This window comes from Hemitrygon akajei, chromosome 14 (genome assembly GCF_048418815.1).
Source record: "Hemitrygon akajei chromosome 14, sHemAka1.3, whole genome shotgun sequence".
Classification (NCBI taxonomy): Eukaryota; Metazoa; Chordata; class Chondrichthyes; order Myliobatiformes; family Dasyatidae; genus Hemitrygon; species Hemitrygon akajei.
This window is the reverse complement of record NC_133137.1, coordinates 32,495,810-32,517,204: the sequence shown is the minus strand read 5'-3', so window position 1 is coordinate 32,517,204 and position 21,395 is coordinate 32,495,810. Positions and strand designations below refer to the sequence as shown.

Sequence of the window (21,395 nt, the reverse complement as noted above, 5' to 3'; positions counted from 1 at the left end):
CAGAAGGGGGAATCTAATAGGAGAGGACAGCAGGCCGTGGAAGAGAGAAAAGAGGAGAGGAGCACCAGAGGGAGGTGATGGGTAGACAAGGAGAAAGGCCGAGAGAGGGAAAAGGGGATGGGGAATGGCAAAATGTGGGGGGCCATTACCGTAAGTTGATGTTCATTCCATCAGGTTGGAGGCTACCCAGACAGAATATAAGGTGTTGTTCCTCCAACCTGAGTATGGCCTCATTGCAACAGTAGAGGAGGTCACGGATAGGCACATCAGAATGGGAATGGGAAGTGGAATTAAAATGGATGGCCACTGGGAGATCCTGCTTTTTCTGGCTGAAGGAGCTTAGCCGTTCGGCAAAGCGATCTTGAAGCTTTTTAGGTGACTGAAAGGATTACCACTGGTGGAAAAGGAACGGAGGGGTCTGGCTCCCTGGCTAGGAGAGGTTGTAGATGCAGGGTGTGGTGAGGTAATGGAGGGTAGGTTGTGGTTGGTGAGAACTGAAAATGAGGGAGATGGTTTGGAATTTCATCACTTCAGGTGAGACAATGCAGGTTACTTTAGAATTAGGAACATTTAGAAGTGCATTGAAGCATCTTTATACTATGATAAGATTATTTTTCCCTCTGTTAGGCCTGTCTGTACAGGAATTTGAAACGGAACATTAACTAAAATAAAAAAGTAGTTTTAATTGTCAGTGTGAATTGTGGTTGTGCATCTTACCTCCTCTCACAGAGTTTATTTTTTAAAAATTCTGCCAAGGATCCATTAGTGACATCGTAGTAGTCAGTCCAGTAGATGCACAGTTCCTGATGTCTGCAGATCAGTTCCAGGACTGTGCGGAACCCTTCAGCCGTGTCAAAACTCTCCTTGTGATTACCTTGTTCCCAGGCATGGATCGTCAGTAACTCCAGGGCATACTTTGGTGGCAGTCGTGACTGCCGTGGCTTCACGTACTGAGAAAGTTATTGACAAAGATAAATAAATAAGTGATGTAAAACATACTCCTTCCTATCCTGTATTTTTCTCTCTACATTTTAATCCTTTGTTATTTGTCTTGAGGAAGATACATACCCCGTAGATTCCGGATTTTAAGTCGCTACTTTTTTCCCACATTTTGAACAGCTTTGAACTCTGCGGCCTTTAATACGAAGCGGCTAATACATGGTTTTTTTTCATGCCGCCAAAAACATTTTGCCTCGTAACAGTAGACCAATAAAATTGATGAGTAGTTCACAGAGGTCCAATGAAATTGTACGATAAATCAAGCGCACTTTCACAATTAAATTATTGTAAATCAGTCATTTGTACTCACCCTCATCAACATGGAAAACACTCGAAGAAAAGCATTGTGCTGCCTTTATGGCAGTTATTTAGTTTATAATATTTTCGCTTAGTAATTCATTTTCTAGTTAAAGTTAGAAGAGTTTTAACTATATTTGTTTTCTGTACTACATCGCGGGATGCTATGACGTCACACCCAGTTTCGCCGCGTCTTGTGGGAAAATGCCGGTTTGCGATAAACGGGACGGCGGGGGGCGAGCGGCGGAGCGGCAGAGCGAAAACGCTGCTTTTAAGTTAAAGGCGATCAATAACTTTTCCTGGTAGGCTGCAGTATATATATTTTTTACCAGTCGTTAGGAGATATTGGAATGTTGTTCAGTAAAAAAGTATACGCAACGTATATTTAAAAGTAGCCGCGTTACAGGCACGGTTGGAAAAAAAGCATTTGCAATATGTATTTGTTTATGTTACCATATGGATTTAATTAAAAGTTAAAAAATCCTCACGTGTAATATCTTTCTGTGTAAATATCTCATATTACAACGTGGGACACCTGCGGCCTAAAATCCGGTGCGGCCTGTACAAGTAAAAAATTGATTTTCTTTCTAAAATTAGAGCCAGCGGCTTTTAATCAGGTGCGCTCTGTAGTCCGGAATCTACGGTACTTTGGGCACACCCAGATCAACGATGACATAAAAATATCCTTTGACCAATCTTTGTGTAGCCCTCAATCCATTATTTCCATCACTCAAACTGCTACATATAAAGTTAATTTCCCTTCATAAAAATAAGTTTGAGGGCACATAGCCTGAGGCTCAGGCTGCCATCGACAGATCTTTGAGGACCAAACCTAGTCTCAACATATTGATGTAGCTATAAAGAAGGCAAGACAAGACGGTGGCTAAATTTAATTAGGACTTTGTCACCTAATACACTCAAAAACATCTACAGATGCACTGTGGAGAGCATTCTGACTGGATCATCACCATCTGATATGGGTGTGGCGCTACTACACAGGATCAAGGTAAGATTCTGTGGTGGTTCAGTCCGAAGTCCGTTGTCGGGTCCGCAGACTCCGGACTCCGGGTTTTCCGGCGGTCCCTTGCTGCGGTTGGACTTAACTAGAAACACCTGAGGCTCACATTGGAACTGGGAATATAAGTGGCCCTGGTATTGAGTGTGGTTGGGTTGTTGTTGTTTACTCATGGCACAGGTGGCTGGTGGAAGGCTAGAATGGACTCTTGCCATCCTTGGGGCCGCGTTGGAGAACCATGGCTTCTGGGAGCCTTGCTGTCAGTAGTCGGAGTGGTCATTGCGCTATGGATTCAGTTGTTTCCTGGGCCAGCTGAGTGGCCGTCAGCCACTCCGAGCTAGGTAGGGATCCGGTTACTTCCGTAGCCAGCCAAGACTGCCGGCCGTAACGGCTACTCGGAGCTACCCCGATGCAGAGGTGGAACTGTCTGTCGTTCCTTGGTGTTTGTCTCTTCCTGTCCTTGCCCCGGTGAGGTAAGTCTGGCCGTTCTGCCGTTGCCCTGCTGGGGGAATCTGTCTTGTCTTGTCTTTGCCTCCTTTGTTTAGGTCAGGCTGTTCTGCTGTTACCTGATGGATGGTCCTGCCCCACCTTGGTGTGGCGTTATAGATGAGTCCCGGCTTGTCGGAGGATAAGTCCGGGCTCTATGTCTGTGTACTGTCCCGTCTCATGTCAGTGTCCTGTTAAAGATGAGTCCCGACTTGTCGGAGGATAAGTCCTGGTTCCATGTTGATGTACAGTTCCTAGTCTACCCCTAGCTCCAGCCTCTGAGTTCCCCAAGCTCCAAGCCTGCGGCCTCCAGCCTCAAGCCTCGACCCAAGCCTGCGGCCTCCAGCCTCAAGCCTCGTCAAGTCCTCGCCTGGGTTTGGGGGTCTAAGCCCGAGGCAAGGTTCTGGGTCCTTGTCCCGAGGCAAGGTTCTGGGTCCTTGTCCCGAGGCAAGGTTCTGGGTCCTTGTCCAATCTCGAGCTCGGAGTCCACCCTAGGCTCCTTGTTCCCAGTCCCTCGTCCTGGTCCTGCTTCCCTTGCCTAGACTGCATCCCATCCCATCCTTGGGTTCCGTCTCATCCTGTTTCTGGGACTCCAATGACTGTGTCCTGCAGTTGGGTCCTGATTCAACACCTGACTTATGACAGATGCAGAGAGTTATAAAATCAGTTAGATCCATCATGGTTACTTGCCTCCATAGTATCCAAGACTTCTTCATAGAGTGGTGCCTCAGAGAGGTGACGTCCATCATTAAAGACCCCCACCACACAGAACATGTCCTCTTCTCATGTTACCGTCAGGAAGGAGGTACAGAATCCTGAAGGCACACTCTCAGTGATTGAGGAACAGGTTCTTCCCCTCTACTGTCCAATTTCTAAATGGACATTGAACCCAGGAACACTACCTCACTAACAAGAGAAAATCTGCTGATGCTGGAAATCCGAGCCAATGCTGAAGGAACTCAGCAGGCCAGGCAGTGTCCATGGAAAAGAGTATGGTTGACGTTTCGGGCCGAGACCCTTCATCAGGACTGGAGAAAAAAAGATGAGGAGTCAGAGTTAGAAGGTAGGGGAGGGGAGGAAGAAACACAAGGTGATAGGAGGGGTGGAGTGGTGAAGTAAAGAGCTGAGAAATTGATTGGTGGAACAGATACAGGGCTGGAGAAGGGGAATCTAATAGGAGATGACAGAAGGCCACAGAAGAACGAAAAGGGGGGAGGAGCACCAGAGGGAGGTGATGGGAAGGCAAGGAGATAAAATGAGAGAGGGAATGGGGAATGGTGAAGGAGGAGGGAGTCATTACCACTCTACTTCCTGTTTTTTGAATTGGCCTCCACAGGAGTGCCACTGAAGAAAGTGGAAACTGGATATTAAACAAGCTCTCTGTTTGTATTGGAATGACAATGATCATGAATCATTCTGTTCTCCAGTAACTTACCAGTTTGTACCAATATTTCAGCAGGCGGATCAAATCTTTGACTTTTGAAGTATACTTCTTTACAAACGCTCTCTGAAGTTCAGTAAAGCAGGCAGAAAATTCTCCATCTGTAGTCCTGTTTCTGCTTCCAAATCTGATCAATTCACAATGTGCTTCATTCGCATTGCACTGTCCCTCTGTAAGGAGTAAAATGGTTAATGATCAACAATCACAGTGCAGTTAATATATCTGAAACCCAGCAGGCCATGCATAGTGCTGCATTGTATTGCTGCCCTCCAGTTTAGTTAATCTCATGATTCATAACCCAAAGGTTCTCAAATTGTATCAGCTAGCTTGCGTAGCATTCCTCAAGGGACGAGGAGGAAACTCAGCCCAAGCTGCTAACTATTGTCGTTTAACATATGGCACACGGTTCTGGGCCCCCCACGATAGGAAGCATGTTGAGACTTCAGAGAGAATGCAGAAGAGCTTTACCAGGATGCTGCCCGATTTAGAGGACGTGCTCTCACGAGAGGCTGGATAAACTTGGGTCGTTTTCTCTGGAGTGTCGGAGGCTAAGGGAGATCTGACAGAGGTTTACAAGATTATGAGAGGCATAGATAGGGTAGTCAGGGGGTATCTGTTTCCCAGGATTGAAATGTCTAATACTAGAGGGCATGCATCGGAGGAGAGAGGGGTTTATTAGGAATTTCCGACAGCTCATTCAGTGGCAGGGGCAGGGCACGGCGACGAGGTTTCTCCCAGGTCGGCAATGTGTGTTTAAAAGTACAGAAGGGGCAAGCGGGGGCGACCACTGTCAGGGTGGCAATTGTTGGGGCAGACGTTGTTGGGACTATGTTAGTGGTGAAAATAGGAGTGTTAGGCTTTGGCTAAAGGAGGCTTCGGATTGAAAGAGGCGTTAGCTCTGGGTAAGCTTCTGTTAAGGTTCCAGTTTTTTTCTCTTACTGTGCCTAGCGTAGTAAATGGCTGCTGGGTGTTGATTGGATGTTGGAATCCTGGGAGACCCAGACTCTCCCAGGGATCTGCGTTTGCATGCAGTGCATCCAGCTACAGCTCCTGAACACCGTGTAGGGAACTGGAGCAGCAGCTTGGTGCCTTTGGCTTGTACGGGAGAGTGAGGAGATCATCGATCAGAGTTACAGGGCAGTAGTCACCCTGAAATTGCAGGAGGCAAGAAGTTGAGGAGCAGATCTGTGGGTGAAAGTGCCTTGTTAATGAGAGAGGTCAGAGGAGAATGGCCAGACTGGTTCAAGCTGACAGGAAGGTGACAGTAACTCAAATAACCAGACATTACAATAGAGGGTGCAGAACAGCATCCCTGACCTCACAACTCAACGAACGTTAGCAGCAGAAGACCGTGGACTTCACTGTGGGCAATATTTCCCTGTTAATGTATGAGAGAATTCAGCGGAGAATGGCTTGACTGTCTCAAGCTGACAGGAAGGCAACAGTCACTCAACTAGCCACGCATTAGAACTGTGGTGGGCAGAAGAGCATCTCGAATGCACAACACATCCAACGTTGAAGTGGATGAGCTACAGCAGGAGGAACAGTATCTAACGAAGGGGCCACCGAGTGTGTTCTTCCTGATTAAAGATAGCAATAACTAAATATTGAACTCAATTGTCCCAGGATCTGAACCATGAACTAGAAAAGGGACACTGAAGGGAGAAAATCAAACAAGCTCCACTCTTCACATCATTCTAGAACAGTATTTCCCAACCTTTTTTAATGCCACAGACTCTTAGCAATAACCAAGGGGTCCATGGACCCCAGGTTGATAACATCTGTTCTAGAGCTTACACAAGAATTAAAATACGTTTCAGGTTTAATAATATTTCTAAACATAGGTGACAAAACATTGCTGCAGATTCTTACTTAATGCATCATAGGTCGGCAGAACATCAAATGACACACTCTCTGAAGATTTCTTTGATTTCAACTCAAAGCTCAGAGATTTTGGTGGGATGCTGCTTTGTTTTATTGAGGTGATAGTAATATCACGGATCTCATACGCAAGGCTCCTGGAGCATACTTCCAGCATTTGCTGAATTTCCCTCAGAATTTCCAGCCTGGTGTCTCTCTGGTCCTGGAAACTTTTGAAGCAACTGAGGAAGACGACAAGATCTGCATCTGAGCTCTTTTTTACGGCTGTACCTTTGCCTGATGACCCACCCTGTCAAAAAACAAGAATGTTTAATTATTTCCGATTATTACAATGAGTGGCAGACAGTTCCATTCCAGATCTATGATGTAAACAAACGACCCACATTGATTATCTTCACTATCGATCGTCATGGGATTACAGTCTGTTTAAGTTGTTACTTTGTTTTCACAGTTACACACGGTAGCTATTTTCCAGCTGCTTTAAGAACCTAGAACATAGAACACTACAGCACAGTAACAGGCCCTTCGGCCCTCCATGTTGGGCCGACTCATATATCCCTAAAAAAAGTACTATACCCACATTACCCCGTAACCCTCTATTTCTCTTTCATCCATGTGCCTATCCTTTCCATCCAAGTATTCCCCTTTTCCACAAACCCTCAATGAGAAGGGAACTCCACAATTTTCCCCCGACATAGATATTCTATGCATTTGATCATAAATGATCACTGACAGCAGGTTATTGCACTTTATTGGCAAAACATCCAGCCTCGTGCTCACTGAAGAGACAGTTTTTATAGAAAAGTAAACAGGAGCAAGAAGACCTGTGCTGATAACTCAATCCTGAATCTGTGGAACGCACTGCCACAGACTGTGGTGGAGGCCATATCCATGGGGATAGTTAAAGCAGAAATTGATAGTTTCCTGATCGGGCTGGGCATCAAAGGATATGACCGAAAGGCAGGTGTATGGGGTATTGAGTGGGATATAGTATCAGCCATGATGGAATGGGGGAGCAGTCTCGATGGGCTGAATGGCCTAATTCTGCTCCTGTATCTTATGGTCACTGCAACCAGCACTATGTGATTCAGCTGGAAGAATCTCACCACATCATTGGTTTATGGATGACTCAATTCATACTGGCCGTATGAAACTTGAGTTGAAATTTGGGCAACTTAATTCTGGATGTGAGCTGCCCACATTTCAGAGGGAATTGAGCATCTGAAGAGCAATTCTAAAAGCTCCATTGTTTTTTGTGTTTTCTAAATGTCCAGTGATTAATCAGGATAAATATACCTATTCGTAGAGAGTGCTGTCTGTATCACTTGCCAGACCCACGAACATGATTCTACATTGCAGGCATGGCTGCTATACAAGGGAGTAAGGGGATTAGGACCTCATGATTTATAAGGCAGACTTTGAACTGGGGTTCCAGTGAGCTAGAAGATAATGTGGGAAATTCGGACCCAGTGGGTTTGAAGGCAGGGTGTAAGCTGGTTACTGGTCAGTTAAAAAGCAATGTTGACAGGGTTTGCTCTGTTCCCTTCCCTTTCTACAAGGGTAAATGCATTAGTATTAATGGATTGAAACCTGACTGTGGTTGCTGCAGGTGAGGTGAGCTGTGTTATAAGGGAGACGTACTTTTGGGAAATGTGGAAGTTCTGGATGCTTGTCGACTGCAAACCTGAAACAGATTCCATTGGCATGACAACCTGATTGACTGGTGAGAGCCCATTCACCAGCTCCCTGCAACCAGCATCACGTGATTCTGCTGCTAATGTAGTGCTGCCCATGATGTCAAGAGAAGAGGGAGGGCAGATCTGATCTCTGGCCTTGGGGAGCTCGTAGGAGGACAAAGGAGGGGAAAAGCAGACAAAAATACAATCTCCAACTCTAAATAATAATTCAACTGATCAATCATATCACAGTGGTGAGTTGTGTCCTCACCCTTTTCCCTGCCTCTATTTATACCAAAATTGTTTAGGTTTCAGATTTTCAAAGTTTTAACATCTCAGCCAATCCCAAACCATAATTTTTTTTGGATGGGACCAGAAGGATGAAACCAAAATTCAAATTGTCACCATTGGCCACCTCAGAATCCGGAAAGCTGAAGTAGAAGCAGACCATTCCTGATCTCTATCAGCTGTCCAGGAAGACGATGACAGCTAGGATACCTTGGGAGGTGTCCCAACGAGCCAAAACAGATTATAATTTAATGTATTTTTTGGCAGAAACTCAATAATGCTGTTCCACAACGGTTTGCTGCCAAACTTGTGAAGATAATGGGAAACCTGTTTGATGTTCTGGTGTCCTAGAAGGAAGTCCATTTACTAGCCAACTTATCTGAAATTCAGCAGTGAAAAAGGCTGTAAATTTGGAGATTCAGCCAACACCATTACAGGCACCAACATCCCTACCAATGAGAACATTGTCAGGAGGCAGTGCCTCAAGGAGGTAGTGTCTATCATTAAGGTCCCTCACCATCAGGGACATGGCCTTTTCTCATTACTACCATCAGGGAGGTGGTACACATTCAACATTTTAGGAACAGCCTCTTCTCCCTTTGCCATCAAATTTCTGGATGGTTGATGAACCCAGGAACACCATCTCACTATTCCTCTTCTGCACTATTTATTTATTTCTTTACTAGTTGTAACTTCTCATAATATTCTCAGTCTTGAACTGCACTGTTGCCACAAAATAACAGATTTCACAATGTATGTCAGTGATAATAAACCTGATTCTAACATCATCACATTCATCTGAAAACAACTCCACTCATAAGGAAAGGAATTAAAAGATAAATTAAAATAAGCAATTATTCAGATCACTTGCAGGTACAGTAAATATTTGTATTAAAAGCCAAGCAACTCACCTTAACAGCTCTGATCACTTTAATGCTGGGTTGATACATGAAACATCGATTCTTTAAAAATTCACAGATTCTGTGCACAGCCTGCTTCACCTCAGCATTAAATCCAACTGGCTCCAAGTTTCTTTTGATGAACTCGTCCAGTCTCCTGGGCTCTGTGCAGTACAGCTCCATCGTTGCTGAGAGTATGTTCTTCCTCAGGAGTGTGGTTTTACCTCTGCCCCACAGCTGCTCCCACAGGTGCAGTGGATGTGGAGCAGAACCGACAGTAACCTCTTTATAAACAGCTTGTTAGCTCCACCTTCAAATAATAAAAAGGCAGTGCAACGTGAAGATATGTAATCTTTTCCTAGTGCAGTGAAATTTGTACACATCACAGTTCAGTGACTGATCCACCCCTGCACTGCTTACTGGATGTTTTGGAACACCTTCCCACCCTACCTCTTGTGAAAATGCCATCCCAGTCTCACAATTCCTCCATCTCCGCCACATCTGCTCTCAGGATGAAGCTTTTCATTGCAGAGCAAAAGAGGTGTCGTCCTTCTTCAAAGAAGGGGGCTTCCCTTCCTCCACCATCAACGCTGCCCTCAACAGCATCTCTTCTATATCGCACAAGTCTGACCTCACCCCATCCTTCCGCCATCCTACTAGTCCATATAACCATATTACAATTACAGCACGGTAACAGGCCATCTCGGCCCTTCTAGTCTGTGCCGAATGCTTACTCTCACCTAGTCCCACTTACCTGCACTCAGCCCATAACCCTCCATTCCTTTCCTGTCCATATACCTATCCGATTTTACTTTAAATGACAATATCGAACCTGCCTCTACCACTTCTACTGGAAGCTCATTCCACATCTACCACATCAGGATAGTAGTCCTCATCTACCACCTCACCAGCCTACACATCCAGCACATAACCCTCCGTAACGTCCGTCATCTCCAACGGGATCCCAAGCACATCTTTTCCCACCCCCACTTTCTGCTTTCCGCAGGGACGAGTAATTGAGAACGCAAGTGGAATGTTGCTCTTTGTTGCCAGTGTGGTGGAGTGTGAAAGAAGGATTGTTCTATGGGGAAATTCATCACGGGTAATACTGTCCCAATCACTCAGCACGTCTACATGGAATGCTAACATAGGAAAGCAGCATCCATCGTCGGAGATCCCCATCTCCCAGGACATGCATTCTTTTCACTTCTGCCATCAGGAAGAAGGCACAAGAGCCTCAGGACTCCCTCCACCAGGTTCAGGAACAGTTACTACCCCTTAACCATTAGACTCTTGAATAAAATTAAGGGTCTCGTTCTTGCCCCATCATCATCATTTAAAAGATCACTCCCTACTTGTACATAGTTCTTTCCCTTTGCTTGTTTTTTTCTTTCCATTCGTTTCTATAAGTGTATACCTCAGATAAATACTTTGTGGAGATTTGTGATATATATGATTATATGATATATATGTACAATGTCTGAAATACATCTTGTGGAAATGTTTGTTTGATGATGAACTTCAATAAAAAAAGAAATTACAAAAAAAAAGAAAACTTCCCACGACCAATGATCTCACTTTTAGGGACTCTTTATCTCATTATCTCATGTTCTTGCTATTTATTACCAGTTATTTATATTTGCATTTGCAGAGTTTGTTGTCTTCTGCACTCTGGCTGGTCTTTCAATGATCCTTTTATACTAACTGTTCTATAGATTTGTTGAGTATGCCCGCAAGAAAATGAATCTGAGGGAAAATGATGAAAATGATGGCATATAAGTACGTACTTTGATAATAAAATTTACTTTGAATTTGAAGTTAAGTGTTCTGTGGAATTAGGCCAGAAAGGGCAGCAGGTGTCAAAATGGAGTAGAACGAAACACATCCGTTATAAAACTGTTTACATCCCGTTTTTTATATATCAGGCATGTGAAAAGAGAATTAAAGTCACTTATTACAAAAAGCCGAAAGCCCAGGACACAGCCGCGACACATTCGGTGCCACAATTACATCAGGAGTGCAGTGGCCTGTCTGTGTAAATTCGGACCTCAGCGATAAACGGAGGTAATCATGTTAAGTTTCACTGCGAAACGTACAGCCCAGGGTTAATCGAACGATGAAAGGCGTTGTTTCGACACAAGTAAACAATATTTTTGTCGATTCACAGGCTGAAGTTCGGCAAACATTTTATTGCTTAAGTTTTTATTTATTTCCCCGTTTCGGGTAAGTTTCGATTTCAAGATCTGACGTTGCAAATAACACAGGAAACGTCCACAGTCAGAAGCAGGAAATTGCAGAAAAAAATAATCTGCAGTTGTTAGAAATCGGAGAGAGCAAGTTATCGTTAAGCGCAGAGAGCGGACACAGGGAATACTGTATCTCTGGTAGAGTGAGGCCACGGTTAAAGTGACTGACAGGCGAGATGTAGTGAGGATGTTTCCCCTTACTGGGTAGCCTGGGACCAAGAGACATCGTTGACAGGAGGAACTTAACTCCGAGATGGAGAATGGAGAGCTCTCTACCCGGAGTGAAGTGGAAACCCAGTAAATTTCATCCATTTTAGGTTTGACATCACCAGGTTCAGGGACAGTATTAACCCCCACACTCCACTCACCTCAACACAGAACTGATTCCACAACCTGTGGACTCACTTTCAATGACTCTACACCTGATCTTCTGAATATTCTTCATTTAACTATTTTATGGTATTAATTTAAATTTGCACAGTTAGTCTTTTTTTGCAAATTGATTGTCAGTGTGTAGTTTTTCATTAATTCTGTGTAAGTCTGTGTTTTAAATGCCTGCAAGAAAATGAATCTCAGGGTTGTATATGCTGACAGATGCACACTTTGATAACAAATCAACTTTGAACTTGAGGTTCACGTCTACTATTATCGTAGGCATACATTGGCGGGCTGTAAATGCCATAACAATGAGTCTTTCTGGATAATTACAAGATGAGGACAAGCATAAGCTAAAATAAACTTAAATAAATTATCAATAACTTGCATATGTGCAAATTAAACAGTGACAAATTAGACAGTGAAAAAAATATTCTGAGGTATTGCCAAGGTTTTTCAGATTGGTTCATGAACTTAACAACAGTAGGAATGAAGATTTGAGACGTGGGTCTTCAGACTCCTGCACCTCCTGCCTGATGCCAGCATCCAGGTAGTGGGGATCCCTGATGAGGGATGCCCCTTTCCGGGAACATTCCCCCTTGTAGGTGGGAGAGTCCTACCCCTGATGGAACTGTCTCAGTCCACCCTCTCCGACATTCCCACACAAATCTTCACAAGATCTCTGCAACACTCCCACAGTCTCCGTTTTTCCTCATCTGGCTGAAGTGCTACAGTCACAGAGCCCTTTCCCCTTATCCCGTAATACTACTGGCTTTCAACAATCAATCTCAGAATTTTAATCCCAGAATTAAAACTAACAATGAACCTGGCATCAATTACTATATGCAAATGAGAATAAACTTATCCAAGTTTATACCATTGCCTGTTTTGAAATGTTTCCTAAAGTCACTTCTGAAATGAGAATCTCTAACTTTCAGACCATTTACAAAGGAGTGGACTCTCAAAAAGAGATGGGTTTATTTCTATCCGACCATTCAGTTCCACTTAACACAGAGTAGTATAGCACAGTCCAGACCATTTGGCCCAAGATGTGTGTCGACCTTTTAACCTAGGCCAAGATCAGACTGATGCATCCCTCTCACAGAGCCCTCTGTTTCTCTTTCATCCATGTGCCTGTCTAAGAGACTGTTAAACCTCCATAATGTGTTGCCTTTACCCTCACTTCTGGCAATGCATTCCACACACTTACCACTCTCCTACACATTCCTCCGATCACCTGAAAATGATACCCTCTTGTATTGGCCATTTCCACTCAGGAAAAGAAAGGCACTGGCTGTCTACTCTATCAGTGCTTCTTATTATCGTATACAGCTCTGTCAATTATACACCTTTACCTTGGAAACGTAAACCAAGTCACCCCTACCCTGTTAAATTCCAAGGATTTCAAATGAGACAGTTATTTCACCTCATAATTTAACTCTGGAGTCCTGCAATCATTCTGCATTGTGCTAATATTATTTTGTGACTGTCCATGCTTGGTCATCACTATATGCTGTATGTGTTTTGCACCTTGCCCCCAGAGGAACGATGGTTCATATTAGTTGTATACGTATGTATAGTTGAATGAGAATAGACTTGAAGTTGAAGTTGAACATAAATGTTTGTTGCTCTCTCTCTGGGCTATTATATCCCATCTATGATGGTGCTGTTCAGAAATGGTCATGCTGTGACTGAACCAAAGTTCGTGCAGCCGTAATGAATCCTATGTCTTCTAATGTTGAACACCTCAGTATAAAGGACAACCATCTACCCGCACTTTGACTGTACCCCGAACCTGTAAAGATTACTTTAATGATTCCATCTTTTAAATACTCATGCTGCACTTCCAATATTTAGGCCAACGTAGATAGACTTAAATTCTCCTGCATGGATATCTATTTCCCAAAGTATTACTTGTTCACTCAAACAATTAACATTACCTGCCGGTGTAAATCTTGCACCTGTTGCCACGGGAACAAAGTCACCAGAGAGAAGTAGCTGGTGGATATGAAGCAGAAATGGGACATGGCAAGCATCACATTGAGACCTTTTCGGAGGAAGAGGCCTGCTCAGCACAAGACTACCTGACATTTTATATGCTGAAGATAAAAGGACAATTCTGTATTTACAATGTATTTCTTTGAACCACGCATAACTGTCACATTCCGTTCGGAGCAGGCAGCGAAGTGAGAGTGCTTTGGCTCAACCGGCTTAGGCGGTAATGGAACGAGGCGAGGTAGGTTTACCTGTGTTAATTATGGAAAGTAAAGATGTGTGAGAGGCTGGTTTTCTGTACTCGGTGTCAGACGTGGGACGTCCTGTAGTCTCCCAGCCTCCCGGATGGCCATATCTGCACCTGTTGTGTTGAGCTGCAGCTCCTAATGGACCACGTTAGGGAACTGGAGTTGTCGCTCAATGACCTTTGTCTGGTCAGAGAACTGAACTGAAGAGACTGTATGTAGATATGTAGATCAGCCTACAAGAGGAGAGACCGTACTTGATTTGGTATTGAGAAATGAACCTGGTCATGTGTCAGATCTCTCAGTGGGAGAGCATTTTGCAGATACTGATCATAATTCTATCTCCTTTACAATAGCATTGGAGAGAGATAGGAAGAGACAAGTTAGAAAAGCGTTTAATTAGAGTAAGGGGTATTATGAGGCCATCAGACAGGAACATGGAAGCTTAAATTGGGAACAGATTTTCTCAGGGAAAGATACGGAAGAAATGTGGCAAATGTTCAGGGGATATTTGTGTGGAGTTCTGCACAGGTACGTTCCAATGAAGCAGGGGAGTTATGGCAGGTTACAGGAAACGTGATGTACAAATGCTGTAGTTAATCTAGTCAAGAAGAAAAGCTTACAAAAGGTTCATACAGCTAAGTAATGTTAGAGATCTAGAAGATTATAAGGCTAACAGGTAGCAGCTTAAGAAGGAAATGAGAAGAGCCAGAAGGGGTCATGAGAAGGCCTTGGCGGGCAGGATTAAGGAAAACCACAAGGCATTCTACAAGTATATGAAGGGCAAGAGGATAATTTGTGAAAGAATAGGACCTAACAAGAGTGACTGGGAAAGTGTGTATGCAACTGGAGGAATTAGCAGAGGTTCTTAATGAATGCTTTACTTCAGTATTCACTTGGGAAAAGGATCTTGGTGATTGTAGTGATGACTTGCAGCGGACTGAAAAACTTGAGCATGTAGATATTAAGAAACAGGATGTGCTGGAGCTTTTGGAAAGCACCAAGTTGGATAAGTCGCAGGGACCGGATGAGATGTACCCCAGGCTATTGTGGGAGGCGAGGGAGGAGTTTGCTGAGCCTCTGGTAATGATCTTTGCATCATCAATGGGGACAGGAGAGGCTGCGGATGTTGTGCCCTTATTCAAGAAAGGGAGTAGAGATGGCCCAGGAAGTTATACACCAATGAGTCTTACTTCAGTGGTTGGTAAGTTGATGGAGAAGATCCTGAGAGGCAGGATTTATGAACATTTGGAGAGGTATAATATGATTAGGAATAATCAGCATGGCTTTGTCAAGGGCAGGTCGTGCCTTACGAGCCTGATTGAATTTTTTTAGGATGTGACTAAACACATTGATGAAGGAAGAGCTGTAGATGTAGTGTATATGGATTTCAGCAAGACATTTGATAAGGTACTACATGAAAGGCTAATTGAGAAAGTAAGGAGGCATGGGATCCAAGGGGACATTGCTTTGTGGATCCAGAACTGGCTTGCCCACAGAAGGCAAAGAGTGGTTGTAGACCGGTCATATTCTGCATGGAGGTCAGTGACCAGTGGAGTGCCTCAGGGATCTGTTCTGGGACCCTTACTCTTCGTGATTTTCATAAATGACCTGTATGAGGAAGTGGAGGGATGGGTTAGTAAGTTTGCTGATGACACAAAGGTTGGGGGTGTTGTGGATAGTGTTGAGGTCTCTCAGAGGTTACTGCAGGACATCAATAGGATGCAAACTGTGCTGAGAAGTGGCAGATGGAGTGCAACCCAGATAAGTTTGAAGTGGTTGACTTTGGTAGGCAGAATATAGTATTAATGGTAAGACTCTTGGCAATATGGAGGATCAGAGAGATCTTGGTGCCTGAGTCCATAGGATGCTCAAAGCAGATGTGCAGGTTGACTCTGTGGTTAAGAAGGCATACGTGTATTGGCCTTCATCAATCGTGGAACTGAATTTAGGAGCCGAGAGGTAATGTTGCAGCTATATAGGACCCTGGTCAGGCCCCACTTGGAGTATTGTGCTCAGTTCTGGTTGCCTCACTACAGGAAGGATGTGGAAGCCATAGAAAGGGTGCAGAGGAGATTTACAAGGATGTTGCCTGGATTGGGGAGCATGTTTTATAAAAACAGGTTGAGTGAACTCGACTTTTTATCCTTGGAGTGACGGAGGATGAGAGGTGACCTGATAGAGGTGCATAAGGTGATGAGAGGCATTGATCGTGTGGATAGTCAGAGGCTTTTTCCCAGGGCTGAAATGGCCCTGGGCACAAGAGGGTACAGGTTTAAGGTGCTTGGGATTAGGTACAGAGGAGATGTCAGGGGTATGTTTTTTACGCAGCGAGTGGTGAGTGCGTGGAATGGGCTGCCGGCACATATATGATAGGTTCTTTTAAGAGACTTTTGGACAGGTACATGGAGATTAGAAAAATAGAGCACTATGGGTAACCCTCGTAATTTCTAAGGTAGGGACAGTTTCGGCACAACTTTGTGGGCCGAAGTGCCTGTATTATGCTGTAGGTTTTCCGTGTTTCTGTTCCACCCCCCAACTGTGCCCACACACTAGCCAATGTTATTTTCCAGTCCTTCAATCAATTGTTTTTTTCACACCTCTACAATCCCATGGTCCAGAACATTTTAAACTTAATCTACAGTCCATATTCAGATCTGAAGATTGGTGGCTGAAGTTATTTGATAGATGTCCTAACTCCAAAATTGCCTTAACAGCACCCATATTAATTAAACAAAACTTCCCTTGTGTCAATCTGGCAATCATGAATAAACTTTACTTTCTTTCACATCATCTGAATCATTTATAAATATGCTGATTATTTAAGTTGACTGACAATGCATAGATCTGGACATTGATCCAAATGTATGAGGCCTATTGTCACTGAACAGTCTGGGCAGTCGGTATCTCTTTGTAAACTCTGGTGGTGGGGGTGGTTGCCAGGACAGCTCTAGCTTGTTTAAACCCCCAACTAGTTCAGTGACTTTCTAACCCATTCTGCCTCACCAGATTCACAGCAATGTGTTGACTTTTAACTGTTCACTGAATTGGCCAGTAAGCCAGACAGGAGTAGTGATGGATAGTCATTGAATACCGATCTTGTTGGAGATACACACATCCTGTGAATAAAAACAAGCCCAACACACGAAACTGATCCTTACAAAACGGACATTTAGAACACAATGGGCAAATAATTCAGTGGTCATCGATCAGACTACACTTGGAATTCTGTGAGCAGTTTTGGGCCCATTATCGGTGAAAAGGATGTGCCGGTATTTAAGAGGATACAGAGGAGGTTCACAAGAATGATCCGGGAACGAAAGGGTTAACATAATCAGAGCGTATGACGGCTCTCCGCTTGTACTCACTGTTTAGAAGAATGAGGGGGGAAATCTCATTGAAAATTATTGAGAATTGAAAGGTCTCAATAGACTGGATGTGCAGAGCAAGTTTCCTATAATGGGGCATTCGAGGACCAGAGCGCACAGCCTCAGAACACAAAGACGTCCCTTCAGAACAAAGATGAGGAGGTATTTCTTCAGAGAGACGGTGGCAAATCTGTGGAATTCATTGCTATAGATGGCTGTGGAGGCCAAGTCATTGGGTTTATTTAATGCAGAGTTTGATAGGTTCTTATTTAGCAAAAGCATCACAGGTTACAGGGAGAAGGCAACAGAATGCGGTTGAGAGGGCAAATAAATCGGCCACGATGGAATGGTGGACCAGACCTGATGGTCCAAATGGCCAAATTCTGTTCCTATCTTTTATACAGTTAAAATCGTCCATAACAACTCATTTGAACAAATGAATATATGATGTCCGATCGAGCAAAACCTGCCCGATAATCCTTCAAACATTAAAACAGCTTTATTTATTGACTGCTGAATTTCGCACAGTACAAAACAGAATTGACATCATCTTAAGTTATTATTATTCAGATAATTCCAGCAGTTTCTTCCCTGACATATAGCCAATGGCTGCCATTTTTCATGTTGTACCGATGTGGTTTCACAAAAAAATTCTTTTACTCGATTCAAGTCATTATGTTTATGACGCTTAAGAGAAGAGCCTTGAGAAAAAAGTATAATAATTAAATAGATTCAAAGATCAATAGGCACGGCTATTCACTTTGTCCGTGTGTGGTGCAAGAGAGTTGTGGACAAGCTTAGGGTTTGCAAGAGTTTAAAGTGCACTGTGGGAGAAGTGTCCACGTGGGTCTGATGAGGTCCGAGGGGGTGGGGATTGTGCACTGACAAGGTACCCACGATGCATAAATCATCCGAGCTTCCCAATCACCCTGTTCCATTATCAGATATTGGTCACGTTAGCTAACTTGGGATATGTTGCATCAGAAAGAACACAATATGCAATATGTGTTTCAAGAGTTCCTGCCTCACATCAGTTACAGTTAATGCTGATTCGACCAAAGTAATTAACCAAAGGTACCAAAGGTAACCAAAGATTCAGCAGTGGCTAGATGGGAGTATAGTGGCCAGAGAGTAGTGGTGGATAACTATTTGTCAGGTTGGAGGCCGGTGACTAGTGGTGTGCCTCAGTGATCTGTACTGGTTACAATGTTGTTTGTCTTATACATAATGATCTGGATGATGGGGTGGTAAATGGGATTAGTAAGTATGTAGATGATACTAAGATAGGTGGAGTTGTGGATAATGAAGTAGGTTTTCAAAGCTTGCAGAGAGATTTAGGCCATTTAGAAGAGTGGGCTGAAAGATGGCAGATGGAGTTTCATGCTGATAAGTGTGAGGTGCTACATTTTGGTAGGAATGATCAAAATAGGACATACATGGTAAATGGTAGGGCATTGAGGAATGCAGTAGAACAGAGTGATCTAGGAATAATGGTGCATAGTTCCCTGAAGGTGGAATCTCATGTGGATAGGGTGGTGAAGAAAGCTTTTGGAACGCTGGCCTTTATAAATCAGAGCATTGAGTATAGGAGTTGGGATGTAATGTTAAAATTCTACAAGGCATTGGTGAGGCCAAATTTGGAGTATTGTGTACAGTTCTGGTCATTGAATTATAGGAAAGATGACAACTAATTAGAGAGAGTACAGAGGAGATTTACAATACAAATACAAATACTTTATTGTCACCAAACAATTGATACTAGAGCGTACAATCATCACAGTGATATTTGATTCTGCGCTTCGCGCTCCCTGAAGTACAAATCGAAGTAAATACAATAAAAATTTAAATTATAAATCATAATTAGAAAATAGAAAATGGAAAGGATTTACTGGAATGTTACCTGGGTTTCAGCACCTAAGTTACAGAGAAAGGTTGAACAAGTTAGGTCTTTATTCTTTGGAGCGTAGAAGGTTGAGGGGGGACTTGATAGAGGTATTTAAAATTATGAGGGGGATAGATCGAGTTGACACGGATAAGCTTTTTCCATTGAGAGTAGGGGAGATTCAAACAAGATAATATGAGTTGAGAGTTAAGGGGCAAAAGTTTAGGGGTAACACGAGGGGTAACTTCTTTACACAGAGAGTGGTAGCTGTGTGGAACGAGCTTCCAGAAGAAGTGGTAGAGGCAGGTTCGATTTTGTCATTAAAAAAAAAATCAGATAGGTATATGGACAGGAAAGGAATGGAGGGTTATGGGCTGAGTGCAGGTCGGTGGGACTAGGTGAGAGTAAGTGTTCAGCACGGACTAGAAGGGCCGAGATGGCCTGCTTCTGTGCTGTAATTGTTATATGGTACCTTAAATGAGAAAAATTAATTCAGGTCTTTATCACTGCCATTGATTTTCAAACTGTTCAGTTAGGATCCTCTGCATTAGAAAGTTGAATCTCACTGCCACCACGCAATCTCAGGTTGACAAGGATGGTAGAATGTTGCTTAATGCCATAAGATTGCAGTGTACATGCATCTTCAAGCGGCGTTGATTGAAAGGTTAAGTAGTACTGGCTTCGCTGGATTCGCTCCAGGGATTCAATTTTATCTTTTAAACTTGAAACCTTGTCATCTGGCAAAACCTGGATTGTCCGGTCACGCCCATTTATGCTGACAAATATCTCCATTAAACCCAGGGTGACTCCAAATGTCTTCACTGGCTGAGGTACACAAAACAAAAATGGACAGAAGTAAAATATGTTCCTTTTATACGTCAGAGGCAATAGAAAACTGAACAGAAAATCCTACAAAAGGCTGTGGATTCGGCCTAGTACATCACATGTAAAGCCCTCCTAGCCATTGAGCACATCTATATGAAACGCTGTCGGAGGAAAGCAGCACCCAACATCAGAGATCACCACCACTCAGGCCACGCCCTTTCCTCGCTGCTGCCATCAGGGAGAAGGTGCAGGAGCCTCAGGACTCACACCACCAGGTTCAGGAACAGTTACTACCCCTCAGCCATCAGGCTCTTGAACCAAAGAAGATAACCGCATTCGTCAATTGAGATGTTCCCAAAACCAATGATCTCTCTTTTAGGACTCTTTATCCAGTTATTCCATGTTCTTGTTATTTATATTTGCATTTGCACAGTCTGTTATAGTTACTGTTCTATAGACTTGCTGAGTATGGCCGCAGGAAAATGGATCTCTGGGTTGTATGTGGTGACAGATATGTACTCTGGTAATAAAATTTACTTTGAACGTTATAGTCTAAGTGCCCAGGCAAAATCCGACAGTGTTGGACAGCAGGTGTCGAAATGAAGGGAGTGTTGTAAAACTAACTCCAGGGTCTGCCCATACTAGGGCTCATTTCTCATCCATTTTACGCAACCAGCCATTGGACAACTTGCGTGCCTATCTTTACAGATCATCCAATTAGAAATTGAACGTATACGGTCAAACACAAGAGATTCTGCAGATGCTGGAAATCCAAAGCAACACATGCAAAATGCTGGAGCAACTCAGCAGGTCAGGAAACATATATGGAATAGAGTAAACAGTTGTCGTTTCCGGCTGAGACCCTTCATAAGGACTGGAAAGGAAGGGGGAAGAGGACAGATCAAAATGGTGGGGGCAGCATTACAAGGATTGTTACAAGGTGACAGGCGAAGCCAGGTGGGTAGGAAAAGTAAAGGGCTGGAGACAAAGGAATCTGATGGGAGAGGAGAGTGGACCATAGGAGACAGGAGAGGAGGAGGGGACCGAAGGGAGCCGTCATTGGCAGTCACCTGAGCAATGCTCCACACTCATGGAATGGTATGGAAATGTACTGTAAAAATAAGGATTAAAGACACTTATTTGAACCCCCCGAAAGCCCAGGGCTCTGCTGTAACCCATCCTATGCTGGAATTACTTCTGGAGTGCAGTGGCCTCTCCGTACAAATTCAGATCTCAGCAATAAGTGGAAACAATCATACTATACTTCATTGCAAAGCGTACAGCCCAGGGTAAATCGTTCAATGATCTCTCAGATTGGAACAAGTGGAGACACAATGCCTTTGTTTCAACATTGATAAACAATCTACTGGTCAATTCACAGGCTGAGAAAGGCTGATGATCTACAAGCATCTTAGCGCGCAGATTTCTGTTTTCCCGTTCTCGGGCTAAGTTTCAATTCCAAGGTCTGACGTTGCAA

General features: G+C 43.6%; 1 protein-coding gene across 1 annotated transcript in view; it reads right to left on the bottom strand.

Annotated features, from left to right (window-relative positions):
- LOC140738947 (2'-5'-oligoadenylate synthase 3-like) overlaps positions 1 to 21,395 on the bottom strand; it is a 75,088-nt gene that overhangs the window by 9,371 nt on the left and 44,322 nt on the right. Inside the window, exons 12-16 of the mRNA XM_073066958.1 lie at positions 19,625 to 19,918; positions 8,995 to 9,264; positions 6,111 to 6,408; positions 4,233 to 4,408; positions 718 to 950 (exon numbers count right to left, since the gene is read on the bottom strand). Coding sequence (XP_072923059.1) covers positions 718 to 950; positions 4,233 to 4,408; positions 6,111 to 6,408; positions 8,995 to 9,264; positions 19,625 to 19,918 — 1,271 coding nt within the window. The remainder of the gene's footprint in view (positions 1 to 717; positions 951 to 4,232; positions 4,409 to 6,110; positions 6,409 to 8,994; positions 9,265 to 19,624; positions 19,919 to 21,395) is intronic.